This window comes from Ailuropoda melanoleuca, chromosome 15, assembly GCF_002007445.2.
Source record: "Ailuropoda melanoleuca isolate Jingjing chromosome 15, ASM200744v2, whole genome shotgun sequence".
NCBI classification, from domain to species: Eukaryota; Metazoa; Chordata; class Mammalia; order Carnivora; family Ursidae; genus Ailuropoda; species Ailuropoda melanoleuca.
In genome coordinates, this window is record NC_048232.1 from 83087974 (window position 1) to 83114037 (window position 26064).

The 26064-nt window shown below is 52.5% G+C and overlaps 2 protein-coding genes and 1 long non-coding RNA gene across 10 annotated transcripts in view; 1 reads left to right on the forward strand and 2 right to left on the reverse strand.

Annotated features, from left to right (window-relative positions):
* SGSM3 (small G protein signaling modulator 3) overlaps positions 1–20402 on the forward strand; it is a 53438-nt gene extending 33036 nt beyond the window's left edge. Inside the window, exons 2-22 of one of the 4 annotated variants that reach the window (XM_034644543.1) lie at positions 10483–10602; positions 11100–11185; positions 11653–11719; positions 13644–13852; positions 13941–14048; positions 14659–14802; positions 15072–15267; positions 15561–15796; positions 16066–16290; positions 16683–16737; positions 16956–17083; positions 17196–17351; positions 17516–17570; positions 17765–17814; positions 17951–18103; positions 18271–18341; positions 18455–18503; positions 18581–18666; positions 19324–19446; positions 19564–19624; positions 19842–20402. In XM_034644543.1, the coding sequence (XP_034500434.1) occupies positions 10596–10602; positions 11100–11185; positions 11653–11719; positions 13644–13852; positions 13941–14048; positions 14659–14802; positions 15072–15267; positions 15561–15796; positions 16066–16290; positions 16683–16737; positions 16956–17083; positions 17196–17351; positions 17516–17570; positions 17765–17814; positions 17951–18103; positions 18271–18341; positions 18455–18503; positions 18581–18666; positions 19324–19446; positions 19564–19624; positions 19842–19922 (2346 nt within the window). In that variant the 5' untranslated portion in view covers positions 10483–10595 and the 3' untranslated portion in view covers positions 19923–20402. The remainder of the gene's footprint in view (positions 1–10482; positions 10603–11099; positions 11186–11652; positions 11720–13643; positions 13853–13940; positions 14049–14658; positions 14803–15071; positions 15268–15560; positions 15797–16065; positions 16291–16682; positions 16738–16955; positions 17084–17195; positions 17352–17515; positions 17571–17764; positions 17815–17950; positions 18104–18270; positions 18342–18454; positions 18504–18580; positions 18667–19323; positions 19447–19563; positions 19625–19841) is intronic. The other 3 variants (XM_034644545.1, XM_034644544.1, XM_034644546.1) reach the window with 3 other exon arrangements.
* On the reverse strand, positions 2913–13634 carry LOC117796499. Its single transcript, XR_004621056.1, has 3 exons — positions 12715–13634; positions 11412–11884; positions 2913–3135 (listed from the first exon to the last, which is right to left on the reverse strand). It is a non-coding gene; the product is annotated as an uncharacterized LOC117796499 (long non-coding RNA).
* A 138-nt stretch (positions 20403–20540) lies between the features above and the next one.
* The window catches only part of MRTFA (myocardin related transcription factor A), a 160468-nt gene continuing 154944 nt past the window's right edge, over positions 20541–26064 (reverse strand). For 4 of the 5 annotated variants that reach the window (XM_034644540.1, XM_034644538.1, XM_034644542.1 and 1 more), the window contains 3 exons: positions 25640–25801; positions 25237–25297; positions 20541–22029 (listed from right to left, as the gene is read on the reverse strand). In XM_034644540.1, the coding sequence (XP_034500431.1) occupies positions 21512–22029; positions 25237–25297; positions 25640–25801 (741 nt within the window). In that variant the 3' untranslated portion in view covers positions 20541–21511. The remainder of the gene's footprint in view (positions 22030–25236; positions 25298–25639; positions 25802–26064) is intronic. The other variant, XM_034644539.1, reaches the window with a different exon arrangement.

Consider the following 26064-nt stretch of genomic DNA (forward strand, 5'->3'; position numbering starts at 1 on the left):
AGTGCCCTTCTGTGTCTCTAACTATAGTCTTTAGTTTAAAATCCAATCTATCTGATATAAGAATTGCTACCCCAGCTTTCTTTTGAGGTCCATTTGCGTGAAAGATGGTATTCCATCCCTTTACTTTCAGTCTGAATGTGTCTTTGGGTTCAAAATGAGTCTCTTGTAGACAGCAAATGGATGGGTCATTTCTTTTTATCCAGTCTGCAACCCTGTGGCGTTTTATGGGAGCATTGAGGCCATTTACGTTGAGACTGAGTATTGAGAGATATGATTTTAATGATGCCATGTTGCCAGTAAAGTCTTTGTTTCTATAGATTGTGACTTTCCGTTCTGTATCACTCTTGGGGCCTTTTTACCTTTATAGAACCCCCCTTAATATCTCCTGTAGGGCTGGTTTCCTGGTTACAAAATTGGTCAATGACTGGCGATTCTGGAAGGTCTCTATTTCTCCATCAATTCTGAATGACAGCCTTGCTGGATAAAGGATCCTTGGCTGCATGTTTTTTCTCTGAAGAGCTTTAAAAATGCCCCCCCCAACCCTTTCTCTCATTCCAGGTCTGTGTAAACAGGTCTGACATAATTCTGATACCTTTGCCTTGGTATGTGAGAGATTTCTTTGCCCTGGCCACTTTCAATACTGTATCCTTGGATCTAATATTTGCGAATTCCACTGTGACGTGACGTGGCGTAGGTCTGTCGTGGTTGAGCTTGGATGGGGTCCTCTGTGCCTCTTGGACACGAATGCTTGTTTCCCTTGCTAGATTAGGGAAGTTTTCAGCTACAGTTTGTTCAAATATCTCTTCTAGACCTCTGTTTTTCTCCACTCCCTCGGGGATGCTGATGATTCTGACATTGGATCTTTTCATTGAGTCAGTGATCTCCCATAACCTACATTCATGGGCATGGATTTTTTTAAGTCCAGATTCTATTTTCGCTTTTTCTTCTACTAACCCATCCTCCAATTCGCTAATACGTTCTTCTGCCTTAGTGACCCTGGCCATCAGAGCCTCTAGTTTGACAGCAGTTGGCTCATAGAATTTTTAATTTCTGCCTGATTCGCTCTCATTTCTGCCCTTAGAGATTCTATATTCTCATTAACATTTTCATTAATACTTTTTTCAAGTCTACACATCATCTTGACCATTGTTACTCTGAATTCCATTTCTGATAATTTGGTTATATCCATATCCATTAGTTCTGTGGCAGAGACCACAGACTCATTGTCTTTTTGCTGGGGGGGGATTTCTCCTTCTCATCATTCTGATGAGGAGAGGTTGCGGGGTTGTCCAGAGCCCAAATTATTGACCGGTATCCAGGCCGTGCGCCCTTGTTTTATAGGGATCTTAGGGATGTGGGCTTCTTGATTTTTCAGCCTGCCTTCTGGGGGAGGGGCCTGCCACGCCAATACTCAGGCAACCCTGTTTGGGTAGAGTCTCCGTGTCCCCTGCGAGGGGGGATGGGAATGGGCACACTGTGAGCCGGTATTTCCAGGTTTTTGTTCTCTGGCGGCTTCCCTGGCAGTTTGCTATGCCTCTTCTGAGAGTCAGAGCAGCAGTGGCCGAATCTCAGCCTCTGTCTCAGAACAGAGGGATCGCGGACCATTCTCCACTGATGTTCTGGCCACTTTAACTCTGTTTCTGTTGGTGCTGCTCAACCGTGCAGTGTCCCGGGATGTGCGCCCCACACCCAGCGTCCCAGCCCTCACTTCCAGGGCCAGTGCATCTCTGTCCTTTGTGTTTCTAACACCTCCAGCTGCCAGCCGCCCCCGTGCGCTCCCGGTCTCAGTCTGGTTCAAGTGAGCACACTGGAGCTCTGTGAGAAGTCTGGTGGCGCGTGCTCCCCGCTCACGGTCCCAGTCTGTTCTCTCTCGGGTGCTGTCCGCGAGTCCGCGCGCTCCCCCATGCAGGTGGCTACCGCATCCCGGTGCCTGAACACGGCGGCTCCCTCCCCCTTCCATTTATCTTCCGATATCTGTGCGCAGTTTCACAGCTCCCCACTTCGTACCTCAATACTCAGTGCTGGAGATGTTCATTTGTAGAGATGCAGATGTATCTTCCTGTGTCTCAGGCTGATTCCGTGGATGTTCAGGCTGGTACCTACCCAACTCGACTCAGGGGTCCGGCTGAAAAAGGGGTCCCCTACTCCTCCACCATCTTCCTATCGCCTCCCATGAATAGAACTAATTTTCTATCACAAAACTAGTTTTTACCAGCACTGAGTATTTTATTCTTTTTTTTTAAATAGGCTCCATGCCCAATATGGGGCTTGAACTCATAACCCCGAGATCAAGAGCCTAATAATGCTCTACCAACTCAGCCAGTAAGGCATCCCAAGAATTACATTTTAAAAAGCAATTTTATGTATGTTTATATTTATGTATATGTAAATACATATAATTATACATATATATGTACACACACACATTCATATGTGCTTGTGTGTGTGTATATATATATGAATGCTTCCATCACCAAAGAGGCCAACCTCCACGGCTCTCTGGGTCTCTTTAAAACCTCCAAGAAGGGACTCATTAGGCCCATTTTGGGAAAAGTGCTCATGCCTGGTCTCATCGTGTTTGGCAGTGGCTATTGAGTGTTAATGATTGGTCCAGTTCAGGTCTGTGTTCACCCAGAACCAGTCAACTAGGCTCAGAGAGATGAAGTCATGTAAATGTAAATAGCTTCCCAGAATTGTGTACTCAGAAAGAGTGAGTAGGGACACCTGGGTGGCTCAGTTAAGTGTCTGCCTTTGGCTCAGGTCGATCGAGCCCCCACATCAGGCTCCCTGCTCAGAGGGGAGCCTGCTTCTCCCTCTCCCTCTGCCCCCCCCCAAACAAATAAATCTTAAAAAAAAAAAAGTGAGTAAAGGAAGCAGTCTCAAAAAGTGTGGGGTCAGTGTGGTAGGGAGGTTGCTGTTTTCCAGACACCCAGAAGAAGGGAGAATATGGGGTAAATAAAACACCAGTTAGTTATTACAGTGGTGTGAAATATGACTTTTATTTACTTTTTTTTTTCATTTGCTGATGTTCATTCATTTGTCTAATTTATCTAACAAATGCTTATTGAGAGACTTCTGAGTGCCAGGGATGCAGAGGGAAACAAGATGCAGTTTAGTCTTGGGGAGTCAGTTGGCCTAAAAAGAAAAAGGGATAAAAATGCTATGAGGTAAATGCTGTGATGGACTTATTCATATGGCTATATAGGAGCACAGGGAGAGAACCTCAACTCAAGGCAGAGAAGAGTCACTTCAAAGGTATATTAGCTATTTTTGATGCATAACAAATCACCCTAAAACTTAGTGGCTTAATACAGAAATAATCATTTATTATCTCTTAACAGTTTCTATGGATCAGAATCTCAGGAGCATCTCAGTAGGGAGATTCTGGTTCATGAGAGAGGAGAGTCTCTCATGACGTTGCCGTTAGATGAATTAGTCTGGGCCTGCAGTCAGGCTTGGGACTAGGAGATCTGCTTCCAAGGTGGTTCACTGAAGTGGCTTACAGAGTTGGTGCCTCTCCATTGGGCTCCTTGAGTGTCCTTACAGCATGGCAGCTGACTTCCCCCAGAGCAAGTGATTCAGGAGACCAAGGTGGAAGCTGCAATGCCATTTGTGGCCTGTCCTTGAAAGTTACACATGGTCACTGCTGCCATAATTGGTCACAGAGGTTAGCTGTGGCTCACTGTGGAGAGGGCCAACACAAGGGTGTGAATACCAGGAGGTAGAAACATTTGGGGCCATCTTGGAGGCTGGCTACTGTAGAAGGCTTCTTTCTATGACAATGTGTTATTTCATTTGAGTCAGTATGAATAAGAGTCTACCTGACAAGTAAGAAGACCATTAGAGACTAAAGAATGGAGACATTTGGGCAGATGATAGGAGTAGGCCAGCGTCACTGTAGCATAAGGTAGAGGTGGGGATGATGAGAGAGGGGTAGAACCAGGTCGTATAGGACCTTGTATTGTTAGAGAATATGGTTCTTATTCTGGGTATGAGTTAATAAGCAGGAGATCAGGGAACAGGTTTGCATTTCATAAAGATAATGTTGGCCATAGGAAACAGCTGGAAATATTAGTCTGGAGCTTGGGAGAAAGGGGTCACCAGAGGGAAGAGTGGTTGTGAAGCTTTTTTTTGTTGAAGTATAGTTGACACACAATGTTACATTAGTTTCAAGTGTACAACATAGTGATTTGACAAGTCTGTATGTTATGCTGTGCTCACCACAGGTGTAGCTACCAACTGTCCTATAAAGCTGTTGCACTACTGTTAACTGTATTCCTCATGCTGTACTTTTCATCCCCATGACTTATTCATTCCACAGCGGGAAGCTGGTATCTCCCACTGCTCTTTCCCCATTTTTCCCACCCCCTCACCCCCTCCCCATTTTTCCCACCCCCTCACCCCCCTCACCTCTGGCAACCATCAATTTGTTCTCCGTATTTATGGGTCTGTTTTTGCTGTTTGTTTGCTTGTTTTGTTTTTTAGATTCCACATAAAGTGAAATCATGTGGTATTTGTCTTTCTCTGAGTTATTTCACGTAGGATAATACCCTCTATGTCCGTCCATGCTGTCACAAATGGCAAGACCTCATCCTTTTTATGGATGAGTAGTATTCCAGGTGTGTGTGTGTGCGTGCGTGCGTGCAAGCACATGTACCTGCATGTGTCTGTGGGTGAACATTATGTCTTCCCTATCCATTCATCTATCAGTGAACGGTTGGTTTGCCTCCCTGTCTATACTATAGTACTTCTCATAATTTTTTGAGGAACTTCCATACTGTTTTCCATGGTGACTACACCAGTTTGCATTCATACCAACACTGCACAAGGATTCTTTTTTCTCCACATCCTCTGGTCTTTTTGATTCTACCCACTCTGACAGATGTAAGATGATGTCTCATTGTGGTTTCGATTTGCATTTCCCTGATGATGAGTGATGTGGAGCATCCTTTCGTCTGTATGTCGTCTTTGGAAAACTGTTCGGGTCCTCTGCCTATTTTTTAATCAAATTATTTGGGGTTTTTTGGTGTTGAGTTGTGTAAATTCTTTATATATTTTGGATACTAACCCTCTACTGGATATGTCATTTGCAGATGTCTGCTCCCATTCAATGGGTTGTTTTTTTGTTTGTTTTGTTGATGGTTTCTTACCTTGTGCAGAAGCTTTTTATTTTGTATAGTCCCAATAGTTCTATTTTTGCTTTTGTTTCCCTTGCCTCAGGGACCTATCTACAAAAAATGTTGCTAAGGCCAATTTCAATTACTGCCTATGTTTTCTTCTAGGAGTTTTATGGTTTCAGATCTCATATTTATTTATTTTTAAGATTTTATTTATTTATTTGAGAGAGAGAAAGCACAAGCAGGGGGAGCGGGAAAGGGAGAAGCGGGCTCCCCACTGAGCAGGGAGCTCAATGCAGGGCTCAGTCCCAGGATCATGACCTGATTATGGAATCATGACCTGAGCCAAAGGCAGACGCTTAACTGTCTGAGCCACCCAGGTGCCCCACAGATCTCATATTTAGGTCTTAAAGATTTTAATTTGTTTTTTTTTAAGTAGGCTACACGCCCAACATGGAGCCCAATGCAGGGCTTGAACTCACAACCCTGCGATCAAGACCTGAGCTGAGATCAAGAGTCGGACACTTAACCAATGGAGCCAACCACGTGCCCCAAGATTTTGATTTTTTAAAGCATTTATAATAGTTCCATTATCATCTTACTCCAGCCTTTCTTGAGACTTCCCTGGCTTTGTGCTTCTCTCTCCCAGTTAGTTATTATCAATAGCTTTCTGTGTCCTGTCATTTTCTCACAGAGAAAAACATTTTTTAGGATCTCAGCCCTCTTAGAATACTTGTGGTAACCCTGCAGTATTGTCAAGAAAATTAGAATAGTAGGTCAAAAGTGGGTGAAGGGTAAAATCTCCTTGATCTGTATCAAGAGCGAGCACCCCCCCCCTTCCCAACACACGCACATTTACAGCGATATCTGACTGTCTTTGCTTTGTGAACAAAATTTGCCTTACAGGAAATTGTACGATTGGCACACTAGGGAGAAATATACTGGAGGCAGAATAAAAAGATGCCTTTAAGCATGTAAATTTAATTTAAAAAATTCTTTCTGTAGCACCTCAGAGTTGCTTGTGTTGATCCTGGTTTTCAAAAGTTGCGTCTCAGTACCCCGGTGACAACAGCAGGGCAGCTGGTGACGTGGCTAACGCCTAAGCTGCTTTTACTGGCTTCCAGACGACTGCTTTCGGGAAGGTTTCCATAGCCACCAGAGGCAGGAAAAACCTGCCTGCCCAGCTTAGTAATATCACATCCGGCTCCTACTGGGAACTTGGAGACTCAGAGCAGTCTGTGGGAGATGTGGCATACACACACACACACACACACACACACACACACACATATATAATTGTATGTATGTGTGTGTGTGTGTATGTATTATTGCAGAGACTCTTTAAAATATATCCAGAATCTGGGGGCGCCTGGGTAGCGCAGTCGTTAGGCGTCTGCCTTCAGCTCAGGGCGTGATCCCGGCGTTCCGGGATCGAGTCCCACATCGGGCTCCTCGGCTCGGAGCCTGCTTCTTCCTCTCCCACTCTCCCTGCTTGTGTTCCCTCTCTCGCTGGCTGTATCTATCTCTGTCAAATAAATAAATAAAATCTTTAAAAAATATATATATATATAAAATATATCCAGAATCTGACCATTTCTTGCTGGTCCCACTGTAGCAAAGTCAGTGTCATTCCCACCAATGTCACCGGCAAGCCTCCTGCTTGCAGCCTTCTCTGCACAGCAGCCAGAGAGCTTTTAAAACTTAAGTCAGATTCAGGTTCACCTCTGCTTAGAACCCTGCTGTGATGCCCACCTCACTGAGAATAAGATCCAAAGTCTGCACACACGGTCAGGCCTTCCGTGACACCTGCTGCGTCTCCCACCGGAGTTGGCTCTTGTTCTCCTCATTCCCAATCCACTGGCCACCTTGTTGCTGCTCCAGCCTTCCAGATATGTTCCTGCCCCAGAGGCTTTGCACTTGCTCTTCCTTCTGCCTGGATCCCTCTTCCCTCAGATAGCCATGTGACTTGATCCCTCACTTCTGTTTTGGTCTTTGCTCAGATGCCACCTTATCCTCAGAGGGCTTTTCCTGACCACTTTATTACATATAACCCCTCTCTTCTGTACTCTCTATGCTTTTACCTTCTTTATTTTTCTTATGTACTGTAGTTTGTCATGATCTGACTCAGCTATTTTTATGTTTATTGTCTGATTCTCTAACGTAACACCTGGGACTTTTGATTTTCACTGTTGCATCTCTGCCTGGATTGTGGTAGCACTCAGTAAATGTTTGTTGAGTGAATGAATGAGTGGGGGCAAACTGAGATTTGTCTTGTTGGCCCCCTCAGTTCTCCACAGCCGGAGACAGCTCATTTCCTCCACTATCAGCAACACCTGCTTCTTTCACACTTTCTCTGTCCCTCCGGAAAAAACCACCAAATCACTACCTTTGTGGCCTCAGTGATGAGGATGCTCGTGATGATCTGGCTGGTGACTGTGTGACATCGGTCCACCAGGCAGGATGGGAGGTAGTGTGGCTTTGTAGGAGGGTACATTGTTGGGGTCTGTTTGGAAAACTGTACGTGGGTCTCTTCTAGGCTTCTTCTGTATAACGAGTAGAGGTATCTACTTCAAGATGTGTGATAAGGATTGAATGATGACGTGATTTTAAAACTTCTAGTTCATTCCCTTTAATGTAAAAATATGTATTGTTCCTTCGGCACAAGATTCTCATTCAAATCTGGCTCTACATATCTGTTATACTGAAGGAAGACATTTTTTTTTTTTAAGGATTTATTTATTAGAGAGCGCATGCATGCATACAAGTGGGGGCAGGGGCAGAGGGAGAGCATCCTCAAGCAGACTCCCTGCTGAGCACAGAGCCCCATGCAGGGCTCAGTCCCACAACCCTGAGATCATGACCCGAGCCAAAATCCAGAGTCGGACACTTAACCACTGAGCCACCCAGGTGCTGGAATGTTTTCATTACTGTCCTTAGGCAGAACAGACACAAGCCTAGGATGGCTGACCTGTTAGGGAAGTGGATTCTGCTATCTGGCTTTCAGTGGTTCTTGTCTGGAAGTAAGAGGGAGCAGCTCTCCCAGCTGGGCAGCAAGGCTTCCCTGATGGGCATTTAGGCCAAATGTGGCATGGTTGGGGTGTGTCTGAGGCGGGAGTGCAGGTTGGTGACCAGTTGAACTGCCCTTATGAGCTACAAGATGATTCTTTTGCCCCCAAGTTTGCAAATGTGTCTTTAAAAAGAACAGGGATTTTTTCACATGCCCACTATGAACATATGCTCAAGTTAAGGGTCCATTAAGGTGATGTTTTCCCAGAGCTCCCTTTGATTTTCCTTTTTTGCATCTTTGTCAGTCACCTGACCCTTCTGTCTACCAGAATTCTGTGGCAGAGGGCGTGGAGACGGCAAGGCACTGCTGTGGGCCAGGACAGCAGCAACCCCCTGAAAAATGGCAGGAAAAGACGTTTCTTTAGGTCTTGATCTGGAGGAACATGATTTCAAAAACTGAAAGGCAGCTTGCCCTAAAATATTTCAGCCACATCACCTTATTGCTACCTCTCTCGTTTCTTTCATGGAGTCCAAGCCTTTCGTTCCATAGTTGGAAATAAAAGCCTTAATATTCAGAAAAGGCTGAGGAAACTGGTTCAGAAACTGCATTTCTGCTGAAGCTCAGGTAATAACAGATTCTTTCTAGATCTACTAGGAGCATGTTAGAAATGAGAAGTTAGTCGGGGCGCCTGGGTGGCACAGTGGTTAAGCGTCTGCCTTCGGCTCAGGGCGTGATCCCGGCGTTATGGGATCGAGCCCCACATCAGGCTCCTCCGCTATGAGCCTGCTTCTTTCTCCCCCACTCCCCCTGCTTGTGTTCTTTCTCTCGCTGGCTGTCTCTATCTCTGTCGAATAAATAAATAAAATCTTTAAAAAAAAAAAAAAAGAAATGAGAAGTTAGAGAGAGGACACCCCAATTGATGGCTTTTTCTTTCTTAAAATTAAGATATAATTCACATGCTATAAAATTCACCATTTTTAAGTGTGCAGTTCAGTGGTTTTTAGTATTTCATACTATTGTGCAATTATTACCACCATCCCATTCTAGAACATTTTTCATCTCCTCCAAATGGAAACCCTGTTAGTTGTCACTGCAGTCCTGTCTCCCCCAACCCTTGGCAGCCACTAACCTACTTTCTACCCATGGATTTGCCTCTTTTGGACATTTCACTTAAATAGAATCATACAGTATTCATCCTCTTGTGAGTGGCCTCTTTCACTGAGCATAATGTTCTCAGGGTTCATTGATAGAGCCACATGTATCAGTACTTCGCTCCTTTTTACAGCTGAGTAATTTTCCACTGTATGGACAGTCTGAGTAATTTTCCACTGTATGGACAGTCCAGACATTTTGTATATCCATTCATCAGTTGGCTTGTTTCTCCTTTTTGGCTATAATGAATAATGCTGTGAACATCCGTGTACAAGTTTCTGGGTGGATGGACATGCTTTCATTTCTCTTGGGTGAGTAACTACAGGAGTGGAATTACTGGGTCATATGGGAACTCCATGTTTACCTTTTTGACAAACTGCCAGACTGTTCTCAACAGCAGCTGCTCCATTTTATATTTCACACACCACCAACAATGTAAGGGTTCTACTTTCTCTGCATCCTCATCCACTCTTACGGTCTGTATTTTTGATTATAGCCATCTTGTGTGAAATGGTACCTCACTGAGGTTTCAATTTGCATTTGCCCGATGAATAATCTTTTTACCTGCTCATTGGCCATTTACATGTCTTTGGAGAAATCTATTTGCCCATTTTGTCTTTTTACTGTTGAGTCCTCATTTTTTGAGAGGACAGAAAAGGGAGGGAGGCAGGAATTTCAGCGGCAACAGGAGAGATCTGGATTAGATTGAGACCTGGTTTCCCAGCTATGAGGCTAGTGGAGAATGTGGTAGAGTGGACGGTTTGGTGAAGGGGAAAATGTCAGTGTTGAGGTGAATTCCAGGTATTGACTCAGAGGCTAAGTTGTATAATCTAAATGGTTCCTCAAAGATTCTAGCTCAGGGAAACCTCTTCATGGAGGTTTGGCTGGTTTTTCTTTTCCTTTTGAAGAAGCGTCTGCCTGAGCCTAGGGCACCAGGAAGCCTGTATCTGTGACTCTCTCCTTTCATAACAGAACTGAGTGGGCACTCCCCTTGGCTCGCAGAGCGGTTAACTTTGGTTTTGTAGCTTCTTCAGAGTGCTTCATGTATCCTCTCTCAGACAAAATGTTCAGAATAGGAGACATTTCTTTCAAGTGTGACTTTTTCTTCTCACTGCCCCTTGGCCAGCAAAATCAGAGCAGTGAATGAAAATGACTCCTAGGAGAGGGGCTACATTATAATGACTTTCCCCTCTGCTTTCCTACCAGGGCAGATGTTTCTGGACCAGATGCAGCCTGAGGAGCTTTCCAGCTGTAAGACAATAAGCTAGGAAGCCTTCTGAGTGTGGATTTGCAGAAGACTTGCCCCGCCTCTCCACACAATGTCAGGTGGGAGGCAGGCCCTGGGCTGGAAATGGGTGAGAGGCTGTCCAGAAAGAGGGGAAGGTCTCACCCTGGAGGGCCCATCCAGTGGTCCGGAAGTAGGACAGACCTTTGAGGATAAGAGTGTGAGAAAGGAGGAGGTCCTCCTACCCTGCATCCAGGGTTACCACAACTTTTCATGGCTCAGATCTCTAGGTTCCCTGAATCTCTCGTGCTCTCCCCTCCCTCTAGCCTGCAAATCCTCACACTTGGATGGGGGAAGAAGCAAGGAGATGAAATTTGGTTATGTTTTGTAACATGCTGCTTTTTTTCTTTTCCTTCCTCCAGAAAGTTGCTCATTTTTAGGTCTCTTCCCCTTCCCCATCCATCCCACCTTTAATGGTGCAGTCCCTTTTCTGCCGAGGCCCTTGTTGGTGGGGGAGTGGGGGATGTCGCACCTTGAGTTTTCCCCCTGAATGCTCTGCATTTTCTTAACTTCCATTCCTGGTCCTCCTTGATTTTAGGAAACCACATACCTTCTGCCAGTGGCCCCTTCTCAGCCCTGACTCCGAGCATGTGGCCCCAGGAAACGTTGGCCAAGTACACGCAGGTACAGCTCTGCACCTGGGCTGTGGTACCAAAGGGAACCCACTGCTTTAGACTTCCTGGGGTGGGTAGCCACCCCACTGTGTTCACGTGGGCTCAGAAGCCACCATCAGAGATGGCATCTTAGCTCCACGTCCTCTGGGAATTAGTCATTAGGTTGGAGGAAAAGCATTAGGCACTGTGTGCTCAGTATTATTAGGACAAAGAAATGCATAAAATCTGTTTCTTACCTTGATCTTACTATCTTTGACCTCTGAGGAGAACAAGGAAAATGCTAGGCCAGTTTGAGAAGGTGGTGGCCCCTGTAGCTGAGTGATGACCACAGAGGCTTCAAGGAAGGTGTGGCCTTTGATCTGAGTCTTGAAGGCCGGCATTTCAATTTCAGCAGGCAGGAGTGTGGGTGACATCTTCTAGAATCTGTGGTCCCAGACTGGTGGCCATACAACTGACTCTTCCTAATCCTGGTTCTAGAAGGAAGAGTCAGTGGAACAACCAGAGTTCTGCTACGATGAGTTTGGTTTCCGCGTGGACAAGGAAGGTAAGATGGATCCCTGGTGTGTAATCTCGCTGCTGTCCGTGGGGAGGACTCCAGCTCTGGTGACTCTCCATTGTGCCGCCACGACTTGGGCTCTGGGCTTTCACCTGCTCCTGAACCGGCCTAACAGTCTCACCCTCAGAGGCGGCTCTGAGTATATGGAAACCTCTGGTTTTTTAAAATGTAGGTTAATTATATTGATCCGCATATGATAATAGCAATAATTTTATTGTAGTACAGTTGAGAAATGGAGAAAGATTAAAACAAATTAACCCATAATCCCACAACCTAAAGATAACTGCTGACATTTCAGTTTGTTCTTTTCCTGGCTGTGTGTGCACGTGCGTGTGTACTTTTCATAACCAACATGTTATCTACACATTTTTATATTGCTCTGTGTCTCTTAACATTATTTACCGTGAGCAGTTCTGTCAGTTAAGACCTCTTTAAAAGCATATTTTTCAGTGCCTGCGTAAGATGCCATTATAATGGATTGATCATAATATTTTACAGCCACTCTTCTGTAACTGGGCCTCCAGGCCATTTCCATTGTTTTCTACTCTAAATACACTTGCTGGTTTCCATATGGGCTTTCGGGAAAGCTGTCTGCCAGAACCGAGGGCAGCCTGTCACCGGGATAGAACTATGACTAGAAGGTTTTAATGGGCTGAAACCCGTCCTCTTCAGGTTACTCATATTCCAGTTCTGATGTAGGTTTTCCTTGCTCTCTGCTTTGCAGGCAGATACTTGGAAGTTAAAAATCTGGGCCTGTGAGGAACACAGGGAACTCTCTAGCATAATGGAAATATTTTCTATCTTGATGGGGACAACGTTTAGACATTTATTTACTGATACTCACCAAGTGTACGCTTAAAATTTGTGCATTTTACTGCATGTAAATTCACTAAAGGTGGAGTTTTGCAAAGCTGAGGCTGAGGGCATGGCTTTTGGATGAGTAAGGATGAGGATCGTGTGAGGCTAATGTGCCCTGATGTTACCTGGTGGTCACAAGAGCTCTGTCGGTGTTCATGCCAGCATTTCAGGGGCTGTCTCCGGGTTGTCCGCTCTCCACTGCTGCATCCCCAGTGCCTTGAACAAACCTGAAAGTGGTCTTGGCTTTCTGGAATTCCCAGGCAGTGAACAAACAAATATATGCTGGGGACAAGAAGAGCTATGAAAAAATTCAGAGCTATGGAGAAGAGGGGAGGTGAAGGCCTCTCAAAGGGGAGACACTTGGATGGAGACGAGGAGGAAACGAGGCAGTGAGCACAGCTGGGGGAGGGAAGTAATTAGTGCAGGGGCCCTGAGGTGGGAGTGGATTTGGTAAGGAGCAGCTGGAGCCAAGGGAGCAAGAGGAGAGCAGTAGGTGATGAGGATGGAGGAGCCAGGCTGAGAGGATGTGGTTGCAGAGCCTCGTAAGGCCTCTTGTCAGAGTGAGCCGAGTGATGTGGTCTGACTCATGTCTGAGAAGGGGCATGGTCACTGCTGGGTGAAAGCCCTGAGGGAGGCAGGGGTGCACACGAGTGAGAATGACTGTATGATGACCCAGATGGAAGTTGATGGCTTGGTCAAGGGCTGTAGCGGGAGGTGGTAAGAGTGGTGAGAATCTGCTAACAGGACTTGCCTGGGGGCTGAATGTGAGGGACAAGTGGAGGAGGAGCCAGAGGGGCTTCTGAGCTCCAAGCCTGGGTGTCTGGAGAGTGGACGTGGGTCTGTGGATCTGGGAGAGACTGGGCAGGGGCAAGTTTGGGGCAGAAACTCAAGAGCTTGCGTTCGCTCATTGGTATGTCTGCGGGACATGTGGCTGCAGCCGTGGGAAGCTGTTGGAAATGTGGCTCTGGATTTCAGTGGTGAGATCTGGGCACTGGACTTAAAGGCCACAGCCTGCCCCTGCTCACCACTGCGTCTCCCGGCTCTCTCCTGGCAGACGGTGCCAACCCCAGTTCCAGCAAGCTGCCAGGTGCGTCTCTGTTGGAGGACCCTCCACAGAGGCTGCGGTGGCAGGCCCACCTGGAGTTCACCCATAACCACGATGTGGGGGATCTCACCTGGGACAAGATTGCTGTCTCTCTGCCCCGCTCTGAGAAGCTTCGCTCCCTGGTGCTGGCCGGCATCCCGCACAGCATGAGGCCACAGGTGAAGCTTCGAGGGACCTGCAGGGGGCCCACAGTGGGGGAGGGGTTCGGGTGTCCCCCTGAAGGCTCATGCCGCCTCCCCGCTGCAGCTGTGGATGCGGCTCTCCGGGGCCCTGCAGAAGAAGAGGAATTCTGAGCTGTCCTACCGGGAGATGGTGAAGAACAGCTCCAATGATGAGACCATTGCTGCCAAACAGGTGAGGCTGGGCCGGCACCAGGGGCCCTTCAGAAAGCACTTTCTGGGCAGGCCTGCAGGAGGGCAATGAGCTGCCTGGGGTTACAGGAACCCGCCCTTGTTGGTGGTCTCTCCTTGGCAGGGGTGGCCTGGGAGAGCAGGCGGCCAAGGGGTTCCACACTTGTGTCTGGAACAAGCCTGCACTTCCTGGGTCCTCTGTAGGCAGCAGGGACCATTGTCAAAAAGATCACCAAACCTGCGTGCACATTAGTATCACCTGGAGATTTTAAATACAGATTTCCAGGCCTTATTCCAGAGATTCTAAATTCTGTAGCTCTGGCTTGAGGCCCAGGGATCTATAATTTCATTTTTCTATGTTCCCCTGGTGAATCTGGTGGCATCAGCTACACACTAGCTGACTCTAATCCTGAGGGAAGGCGGGTAAACTCTGACCCAGAGCCTTAGGAATCCTCATGCCTGGGTGAAGAGCTTGCCTAGGGTTTGTCCCACACAGGGGCCTCCCAGCTTCCCTCACAGGGGTGCCTCAGGCGTCACCAGCGTGGAGGGTGGTGTGCGCCTCCAAGCGTGTGGCTACGTCTCATGGGGGCTCGTTGGGGGTGGGCTGCTGGCAGATTGAGAAGGACCTGCTCCGCACCATGCCCAGCAACGCCTGCTTCGCCAACGTGAGCAGCATCGGGGTACCCCGCCTGCGCAGGGTTCTCCGAGCCCTGGCCTGGCTCTACCCGGAGATCGGCTACTGCCAGGGCACAGGCATGGTGAGCATAGCCCAGAAGGGGCAGGGGGCGTCCCCCGGGGTGTTCTCCAGGCCTCCACTGGTGACCAGTGCCATCCAGGGCAGTAGGATGGGTGGCGGGGCTTGGCAACAGGAATCCCCATGGAGGGCTGGGGCTGCCAAATATGTTGGTTCCAGCCCTGAAGAAAGCATGTATCTATGATGTGACCCTCGGGGCGGGGGGTGGGGGTTACCTCTTCTAATTTACATGGAGACCTGGGTACAGGCCCTCTGTCCCCCTGCCCTGGCCAGGTGGCTGCCTGCCTCCTGCTGTTCCTGGAGGAGGAGGACGCTTTCTGGATGATGTGCGCCATCATCGAGGACCTGCTCCCTGCCTCCTACTTCAGCACCACTCTGCTGGGTGTCCAGACAGACCAGCGGGTCCTGCGCCACCTCATCGTCCAGTACCTGCCCCGCTTGGACAAGCTGCTCCAGGAGCATGACATTGGTGAGGGGGCCAGCACCCACCCTCTTCTTTGGGGTCCGGGGGTCCTGCGACTCCAGCTCAGATACTGCAGGTCTGAGGCCTCCGACCCAGCCAGCAGGGGACGGGGGTGCTGGCCGTGTTGGGAAGAAGAAAGGCGCTCACCTGACAAGGCCAGGCCCTGAACACAGCAGCACACACGGTCTTTGTGGCGCGCTCGTTCTCCGATGTTCCCTGACAGCCTGTCTCCTCCCTCCTCTTGGAGCAGGCAAGGCCACTTGCTGCTCTTTGGGAGCAACCCTCCCCCTTCTCCCCAGCTCGTGTACCTGGGGAACGCCCCCCCTTCAGGCTGCCGCATGCTGGCTGTCCCTGGTTCCAGCCACAGAGGCTCTGGTCCGTATCCGCAGAACTGTCCCTGATCACGCTGCACTGGTTCCTCACGGCCTTCGCCAGCGTGGTGCACGTCAAGCTGCTGCTGCGCCTCTGGGACCTGTTCTTCTACGAGGGCTCCCTGGTGCTCTTCCAGACCACGCTGGGCATGCTGCGGCTCAAGGTGCGGCCGGAGCCCTGTCCCACCTGCGGCCCTTCCTCGGGGGCGGCGTGGGGTTCCGCCGTCAGCATCGTGTGTCCTGACCGCGGCGCTTCCGGAGAGGCCCGCGGTGGGGTGGGCTGGGGTGCCCTGGGGCCCGAACTCCTCGTGCTCAGCTTGGTCATCGGGGGGGGGGGTCGCACGTGCTTGAGGACGGTGATCCGGGTCCACTCCCAGGCCTGGCATTTGGCAGTGATACCCCCTCCCCCTACTCCTTCCCTTGCATGGCCCAGGAGGAGGAGCTGATCCAGTCGGAGAACTCGGCCTCCATCTTCAACACGCTGTCAGACATACCTTCACAGATTGAGGACGCGGAGCTGCTGCTGGGGGAGGCCATGCGGCTGGCTGGCTCCCTCACGGACGTGGCTGTGGAGACGCAGCGCCGCAAGCACCTGGCCTACCTCATTGCAGACCAGGGCCAGCTCCTGGGGACCAGTGCCACCACCAACCTCTCGCAGGTGGGCCCATGAGGGAGCAGTCCCCACCTCACCCACAGGGTGGGGCTCCCTGAGGAAGCCCAAAGTGAGAGAGGCTGCGGGGAACCCACCAGCCCTTCCTTGCTCTGCTGCCCCCTCCCTCACCCGGCCCCCGGGGCCCGGCCCAGTCAGACCACAGCTGTGCGGTGACCCGCTGCCCTGGCCTTCTGTGCATCTCTGCTGTGACCTGCCCTGTGTGGGTGTTGGACACACCTGGCTTTGAACCAAACACATTTCTGATGCTCAGAACCGGCCGCAGAGGCCAGATGAGGTGGCATGAGACACTGGCCCCAGGAGGAGCTCTGTTAGCTTCCTCCAGTGCTGGGGTGCCCGCCACCCCACCTGGCTACCACTGACCTGCTCCCTGCCTGCAGGTGGTACGTCGCAGGACCCAGCGGAGGAAGTCCGGCATCACCTCCCTGCTCTTTGGTGAGAACTGCTGTGGCAGCCGGTGCTGGGCGGGGTACAGTGGCTCCTTCCCTGCCAGTGAGTCCCGGCTCACCGTGCTCCCCGCTCCAGCCGGTGGGGTGAGGATGTAGACCAGGGGGAATCCGTCCTCGGACCCTGGCATGGACCCTCAGCTTCCTTGGGATTGGAGGGGGAGGCTGGCCAGGGCCATAGCTGCCATAGCTCTCTGGGGCTCCCAGGGGAGGACGACCTGGAGGCGCTCAAGGCCAAGAACATCAAGCAGACGGAACTGGTAGCTGACCTCCGGGAAGCCATCCTGCGTGTCGCACGCCATTTCCAGTGCACAGACCCCAAAAACTGTAGTGTGGTGAGTTGTGGGCTCAACTTGGGGGCTCTGGCTCCCCAGCCTCATTCTGAGGCGCCGAGGCCCTGGCGAGGAGGCACCTTCCCCTCAGCAGGCCTTTCTGGCACTCGGGCAGGAGCTGAGCCCGGACTACAGCATGGAGAGCCACCAGCGGGACCATGAGAACTACGTGGCATGCTCACGCAGCCACCGGCGCCGGGCCAAGGCCCTGTTGGACTTCGAGCGACATGACGACGATGAATTGGGCTTCCGCAAGAATGACATCATCACGGTGCGTGGGGAGCAGGCACCCCTGGGCTGTCCCACCACATCCCTGTTTCTGTCCCACCCACCTGGCCGAGGGTGCAGCTATATGGCTGCAGGCACAGGGCCTGGGCAACCAAAGCTTTGCTTCCTCCCCTTTTCCACCGACCGACCGACCGACTGACCGTGCAGATCATCTCTCAGAAGGATGAGCACTGCTGGGTCGGGGAGCTGAACGGCCTGAGAGGTGAGGCCTCAGTCTGGAGGAGGGGCAGGCTGGGCAGTGAAACCGGGAGCCTGGGCCGCCCTCCCCGCGCCCTCTGGCCTCAGCAGGAGCTGGGCTTTCTCAGCCAGCAAGCCTGCCCTCGCACGGCCCTTACGGGGCGGGAGGTGTGGGGATGCCAGCCGGCTGCTCCTCACAGGGCCCTGCTTCTCCCACAGGCTGGTTTCCGGCCAAGTTTGTGGAAATCCTGGATGAAAGGAGTAAAGAGGTGAGAGGGTGCACAAGGCATGGCTGCCCTTGGGAGCTGCTGCTGCCTGACCTTCGCGTGTGCTGGCTTGTGGCAGTGGCTGTGGCGACAGGGAGGGGGTGGCTGGCGCCTCTCAGACCCTGTCCCCCACCATCAGTATTCCATCGCGGGGGACGACGCTGTGACAGAGGGGGTCACGGATCTCGTACGAGGGACCCTCTGCCCAGCTCTCAAGGCCCTGTTTGAACATGGGCTGAAGAAGCCGTCCCTGCTTGGGGGCGCCTGCCACCCATGGCTGTTTATCGAGGAGGTAAGTCAATGGCTGGACCCACGTCCCCCATCATCCTTTTCCTTGAGCCCCTGGGCCCTGTAGAGCTGGCACAGGAGCTCACGGGGTGGCAGTGTGCGCTCAGTTGGACCCTGTGGCTTTGACCTGGTGCCTTCCCTGTTGTCCCTTACACTCACCTTGACCCTCAGGCAGCAGGCCGGGAGGTAGAGAGAGACTTCGACTCGGTGTATTCGCGCCTGGTGCTGTGTAAGACGTACAGGTAACAGGCCCCAGCCCCTTGCCCGGCGCCCTCCTGGCACTCCCCATGAGGGGAGGGCACAGCCCAAGCTGCGCTTACTAGGGTGGGGCTGGCAGCTTTGATCCCTCCCTCAGGTTGGATGAAGATGGCAAAGTCCTGACCCCAGAGGAGCTGCTCTACCGGGTAAGTGGGGTGGGGGGTGGGGCAGGCCTCCTGGGTTGGCAGCTGGAGCCACCTGAGTGACAGCTGGGCCCTCCCAGGCTGTGCAGTCTGTGAACGTGACCCACGACGCTGCACACGCACAAATGGACGTCAAGCTCCGGTCCCTCATCTGCGTGGGGCTCAAGTGAGTATCTCTGCCCACCGTGGGCCAGTGACAGTCCAGTCAGACGAGTGGTAGCCTGGGCTGTGGCTCTGTGCGGCGGCAGGGTGCCCGTCCAGGACCTGGACAGATAAGGCAGCAGGGGTGACTCCCAAAGGCCTTTCTCCAGTGCAAGACCGACCATCATTTTGTGGGCTGGGGAAGGCACACTCGCAGGTTTTGTGAGTCACAGATTGTAGCAAGGTGCCCGGTGAGGGGGCTTACCGGAAATGTGGCCACCACAAGCTGGGGAGGGGCACCCGCCTGTAGGGAGCGTGGGCATTTTTGAGGCCCAGGCCCCGGCCAGCGTGTGTGTGCTTTCTCCATTCGCCACCCAGTGGAGGGGACAGCCTCCAGGAGACCAGCTCAGAACATGGCTGTGGGCTTCCCTCCTGGACTGACCAGCAGGTGGTGGCCAAGTCTCAGACACAAGAGGGGAAAGAGCTGGGGCGGGACTGAGGGGGATGGGGGCCATGGGGGCCACGGGGACAGTGGGCCTGAGTGTCTCCCAGTGGAGAGGAGCCAGAGCCAGGCCACGCTGCAGAGACCTGGCTGAGAGTGAAGGTCGGTCACCTGAGGCGGTCACAAAGTGGAGGGAAGGGGCTGCGGTGGGGCAGCCCATTCTTCCCCGCCTGTCCCCAGCGAGCAGGTCTTGCACCTGTGGCTAGAGGTGCTCTGCTCCAGCCTGCCTACTGTGGAGAAGTGGTACCAGCCCTGGTCCTTCCTGCGCAGCCCTGGCTGGGTCCAGATCAAGTGCGAGCTCCGGTGAGTCCCCTGCCACTGCTTCCAGAAACCCTGCCCAGTGGTCTGGGGTGGGGTTAGTGGGGGCAGAGCTGACCTGAGAGCGATTGACCGCCTCCCTGCTCCCTTCCTCACCTCCAGCGTCCTCTGCTGCTTTGCCTTCAGCCTCTCCCAGGACTGGGAACTTCCTGTGAAGAGAGAGGTGCGTGGGTGGGGTTGGTCCTCGGCCCTGCAGCCCACCATCCTCCCATAGGGACTGCTTGGGGTGGGTCAGGCCGGGTGTCTGTGCTGGCAGATCACCCCAGACACTTCGTGGGTGGCAGAGGCAGGGGAGCCTGAGTGCTGACCTCACGTGGTACACGAACCACTCTGGCCCGTCACCTCGGGCTGCCCGTGACAGAGGCTGTCCCTGTGTGCAGGAGGAGAAGAAGCCACTGAAGGAGGGTGTTCAGGACATGCTAGTGAAGCACCACCTCTTCAGCTGGGACATAGACGGGTGATGCTCTTCCTCCAGCGGTCCTGTCAAGCCCAGGCCTCCCCCAGCCTGCTGGCTACCGAGCAGCCCCTTCCTCAAGGAGAGAACAGCACAGTCCTGGCCAGTCTTGGGCCTGCTTTGGGATGGGGTGTGAGGTGGCCCGGGCCCATTCCAAGCTGTGGAGGTCAAGGGAAAGAGACACTGGAGCTCTGGCCAGGCACCATGGCACGGTAAACGGGGACACCACCTGGAATGCCCAGCAGCGTCACTAGAGGACGGTGGGTGGCAGGAGCAGAAGGTAGGGCTGAGCTGGCTTCTCCCAGTGCCTAAGGGACTGCTCTGCCCGGGTCTTTACAGAGGCCCCGGGCCCCAGCTTCACAGTTTGTACCAGCCAGAGACCTTGTGAGGAGGAGGAGAGCCAGCCATTTTTGCTCAGGAAGGGGACGGGGGTGGCCAAAGGCTCCTTGGCCTCTTTGGTTTGTCAATAAATTGTGTCCTTGGGAAAGCACCTCCCGTCTTCTGTCCAGCCAGGGCCATGGAGCTGTATGCCCAAGGTTCTGTCCTTCCTTGGAATGGCCTAGAAAACCTAGGAACCAGCCATACCACCCGCCTCTTCTGTGGATTGAACAAAAATGGACCCAAGTCAGTGTTTTTGTTTTTATTTTAAAAAGTCCACACAGCTTCCCGAACCTCTGTCCCAGCACTGGTTTGGTGACTCCATCCCTAATCCCGTTAACGATAGTGACAGGCCAGAAGGGAGGCTGGGCCCCAGGGCAAGAGGAGGCCACAGCTTAAGGGCTGACACCCCTCCTGTCCCAGGGCCACGGTGGCCGCAGTGAGGCAGCGGGACGGAATGTGGGCGGGTGGCCAGGAAGCACCTCTGCCCTCATGGCACTAGTATGGAGCGGGACACAGGTGGGGCACAGGCTGTGGCAGGGTGTCTACATGTCAAACACGCGTGAGGGGGCTGAGGTAAGCTGCGTCCAGTCCCAGGAGCGGTGGTCTCCAGGCCCTTCTGTATGGTGCACAGGATGGGAGGGAGCGCCAGTCCACCTCCCAGCCCCCAAAAATAGATGTATACATATGTATGGCGATATAGAATATAGAGCTATATACATACACCTGTACAGAAACCGTTTGCCACGAGCCACTAAATGGTCACACTACACCAAGACACTAAAATGGCAAGGGGCTCCCCTCCCAGAAAGCCTGGGACCCTGGGGTTGGCATCACGGGGAACGGGGTTCCCTCACAGGGAAGGGGGGAGAGAAGGAAGGAGTTTCGCCCTGGGCCTCGCCTGCCTGAGCAAACTGCAGCCAGACTGTACCTCCGACCTCACAAAAGGAGGTCAATAGAATGGCCCTGGCCTCTCCAGACCTCCTGAACTCTGGGCTGAGACCAAAGCTGCTCCTGGGCAGCTTCTCTCCTTGGTGAGCCTGAGCCAGGTGGCGGCAGGGCCTGCTCCAGCCTCCCAGGGAGCGGAAAGCAGGGCCTGTGATTGTCAGGACTCATGACCACGTAGAGGTGGGATCAGGCCAAGAGAGGGGAGCTCCCAGGAGTTCCCGAGGCTCCCTAACTTCCAGCCCCTCCCGGCCCGGCTCTGCAGCCCGAGAGCTACAAGCAGGAATCCCAGTGGAGTTGTAAGTCGTGACTGTCGAGGAAGTCCGTGGAGAAGAGGCTGGGCACAGTGGTGCTGAGCGGGGCCAGGCTGAGCACAGGGCCGCCCGACGACAGCTCCAGCCAGTCCATGCTGTCCAGGTGGCCGTCAGCCAGGTCCAGGCCCACGCTGCTGGGCTCGGGGGCAAAGTGCAATTCCGAGGTGTCCATGGGTGAGGGGGGGTGGTCCAGGATGGCAGAGCTGCTCAGCATCTGGCTGTGGAGGTCATCGATGAGGGAGAGGGGCTCTGGCCCCTCGTGCCCGCCGGTCAGCAGGGGCAACCCCGTGCTGCTCTCCAGGAAGTCCTCCAGGCGCCCAGGAAGGGCGGGTGAGCCCGAGGGAGGTGGCGCCGCCTGGGGGAGCTCAGCAGAGGGTGGGGACGGCGTGGCCAGGGGCGACCCGCAGGTTGCAGTTGAGGTGGGCTTCTCTTTCCCTGGGAGGGAGGGTGGTGGCTCCTTGAAATCTGCTGAGATTTCTGGCAAACAAGAAAGTGAGTGTGTGTCAGAACCAGGCCTGAAAAGGACCCGAGGCTGGTCCTACTTTACACCACATACAACAAGTTAACTCCAAATGGGTCAAAGATCTAAATTCAGGAGCTGAAACTACAAAACTCCTGAGAGGAAAATGGGAAATGTTCGTTGGATTTGGTAATGATTGCTTGCTTGTGACACCAAAAACACAGACAACAAAAATACATTAATTGGACCATATAAGTTTTGTGCACCAAAGGACATCATCAAGAGAGCAAAGAAAACCCACGGAGTGGGAGGAAATGTCCACACACCATGGATCTGATGGTTCACATCCAGGCTAAAGAGCTACAACTCAACAACAAAACCCAACAGGGAGAAAGGGCAAAGGACTCCTCCATTTCTCCAACGAAAGATCTGCAAATGACCCACAAGGACAGAAGATGTTCAATCTCATTAGTCATTAGGGAAATGCAGATCAAACCCAGGAGACACCACCCCACGCCCAGTAGGATGGCTAGTGGTTTTTTTAACAATTGGAATAAGTGTCAGTGAGGATGTAGACAGATGCGTGGTGTGCACCAACAGTGCAACCGCTACGGAAGACGTGCAGGGACTCCCAGAAGGTGCGAGTGTGCCAGCATTCACGGCAACATCACCTACAACAGCCCAAGAAGGAAACTGCTCAAGTGTCCCTCGTGAGATCAGCACAAGGTATTCTGTCCCTACAATGCGATCTCACGTGGCAGGAGACTCTGATACCTGCTACAACACGGATGAACCCTGAGGGCACTGTGCTCTGTGAAGTAAGCCAGAAACCAAAGGACAGGTACTATAGGATTCCACTGGTGTGGGGTCCCCAGAGCAGGCAAATTCAGAGCAGAAAGTAGAACAGAGGTTCCCCGGGGCTGGTAGAGGGGAAACGGGGAGTTCCTGCCTAACAGGACTCCAGCGTCAACGTTCTACAGACGCACGGTGGTGGTGGCACAGCACTGAATATTTAATGCTACTGAATTTTACATTTGAAAATTATTAGAATGGCAAATCTTATGTGTCTTTAACCACAATAAAAAAAAAAAAATACAGAAACAAACCAGGCTTGCTTCCCGCCCCTCTAGGACCCTCCTCCCATCCCAGCTTGACACGCTTGCCCATCTCACCAAGCCCGGTCTCTCCAGATGCCCACCCCCATTGAAATGCCTTCTTGAGACATCTGTGCCCCCTCTCTGGCCAGTTTGGTGTTCCTTAGCAGGCAGGTAGCACCCCCCGCCCCAGCTCCCTTTCTCTGCCATGGCTTCCCTGCTAGCGCTCAAGGCCTGGCCTGCTCCCTCTCTGTTTCTGGCATCTTTTTTTTTTTCCCCAGGAAGCCCGAGCCCTCCCAGTTTGGGTTCCTGTCTAGACACCAAGAACTCCCTAAGTCTGCACCCAGGCCTCTCCCGGGCTCTACACCAGCTTCTGGGACTGCCCGCAAGCGCCGCCCAGCCCAGCAGCCTCCGCACCAACTGTGCTTGTTAGAAATGTGCCTCAGGCCCCGCTGCGGGCTCCATAAGGTCAGAATCTGTGACCTTGAGGCTAATAACATCAGCTCCTAAACTCTGTGGGGTTTCTTTTTTGCGATTAAATTCACCATTTTATTTACTTAAAATCTTTAAAAAATAAATGATTCCTACACCCCACATGGGGTTCAAACACACAACCCCAAGATCAAGAGTCAAGACTGAGCCAGCCAGGTGCCCATAAAATCCACCATCTTAAAGTGTACAATTCCATGGCCAAGCTCTTGCTTAACCTGTACCATCTTGCTAATCCTTTCCCTCCCGCCAACAGCAAAGCACCCCGGAACTTCCACACACTCTGCTTTCTTGGCTGCTGCCACCAATGAACTCCCTCAGCTCCTACCTGAGGCTAAGCCCCCCTCACCTGCCCTGAGCCCTCCCTGCACTCAGGGATCTCCTCCACCAGCATGCAAACAGGCTGGCTCTTTGCCCCTTTGTAGGAAACCCTCTGCAGAGAGCTACCCAGACTTGCTGGCTCCTGCACCCCCCAGGCCCTTGCCCATGGTCCTGCTGCATCACCCTGGCTGAGGTCACCACCGGCCAACCACAATGCTAACCCCATGACCAGATCTTGGTCACTGTCACCCCTGGCAGCCCAGTGACAGCCCTGCACTTTAGGACCTTGTGGTCTTGAGGGCACCCTCCCACTCTCTGTCCACTGCTGAGCGGCATCTGCTTGTGCCCCTGGACTGTGCCTCACCCTCCTCTCTGCTCACCCAATCTCATGGCTCCAAATGTCAATCTAGAAGCCAACAACTCCCCTGCCTGCCTTCACGTGATGCCCCTGCTTAGCTGTTTCAAGACACATCAGCCCGAGGCTACACGGCTACACACATCTCCAGTGCACCCCCTGGAACCCCCCCTGGCAGTCTTGCAGCTGCATCCTGGTAACTCAAGCTGAACCCTTGGTAACATACATGGCGGCCCTCCTGCTGTCTCGCCACATCACATGCCTAATCCATAAGGAAATCGACTGGCTCTCTAAAATATACCGAGACTCAGGTCCTTCTCTGCCTCCCTGCTACGGGCTGACCCAGACTCCCTGGATCCCCACAGCTGCCTCCTGGCTCCTGCCCTTCCAGCTGGAACAACCCTCCACTCAACTTCATCCAAGGTCCCAGCCCTTCCGCCATGCGCCCATGAGGCCTCGTGATCTGCCCCAACCTGTGACTTCTCTCCCTCCTGCGCCCACACCACTCCTCCAGCATACCTGGCCCCACAGCTGCCCCCCAGGGAGCTCAACAAGGTCAATCCAAATGCCCCACATACCTGCAACTCTCCCCTCTCCCTTTCCAGTTTTGTAATATTTACTCCTCACACATGATACAATCTACTCTGTTATTCATCTCCTCACACTGGACTGTGCAAAGGCAAACATCTCTGTTTCGCTCATTGCTACACCCCAGGCCGTGGGGACAGTGTCCACCATGCGGTGGGTGCTGGGTAAAGTAATCACTGGTAGAAGGCTGCACCCCGTCCTGGACATGGTACATGTCTCAGCTATTGCGACATCCAAACTACAAGGCCCACTGGCCCCTTAAGTGTTCCATAATGGAACAAGAATCAGTAAATCAAGCACCCCAGGTTCCGCTGAACATAACCTATGGAGCAAGGAGGAGGTTGGCTGGGGAGTCAGCTCCGGAGTCTGGGCTTTACCTCCACTCTGAATAAGAATGTCAAACAGGTCATCCATCTGCTGGCTGGAGGAACCATTCTCCTGTAGGACAAATATAGGGAAGAAAAAAAAAAAAATGGGTGAAAATCTAGAGCAGGAGTCCCCCAGCCTAGCTCAGGGCAGAGCCCTTTCCTTCTACCCTTGAGCGGGCAGCCAGACCCGCAGAGCCCACTGGCCTGGGCTCAGGGTCCCAGAGCACACTCCTCTATCAGACCAGGCTCTGGCCAGTCTGTCCATAATGCCCCCTCCACCCCGCCAGCCCTGCAAGGCCTCCTCTGGCCCTATCTTCCAGCTGGCTTGATGCGGCGGCGGGGGGGAGGGGTGCTGTGGGAGCCCAGCCCAGCAGCCTAGGCAAACGTCCACCCTGGCCAGGCCCCAGTCTACCTTCTTCACCTGCTGTCTGGGCTGCTGGCTCACGGCTTCCTCATAGCCAGGTGGTTCCTTCTTCAGCAGAGAAGCAGGGGTCCCAAAGAGGGGCTGTGATGGGTGCTCTAGGTCCATCTGGGCTGGTGGGCCAGGGGCTGGAGAACCAGGCTGAGACAAGGGCTGGACAGGAGAACGGTGACAGAACCGGTGGTTGGGATGAGGGAAGCAGGCCTGGGGCCCAGCACATTCCAGGAAGGCAAGGCAGGAGGCGCCTACCTTCTGGGCCAGGACAACCTGCTGCTGCATCGGCTTTTAGGAAGCTTGCATGGAAACCATTGGGGAAGAAGGGATAGGGAATGGGGAAGGCCCTGCTGGCCTCTGACCCTGCAGAGTGGGGTAGGCATGGGGCAACTGGCTGCCTGGGTTTGGTACAAGGTAAACGG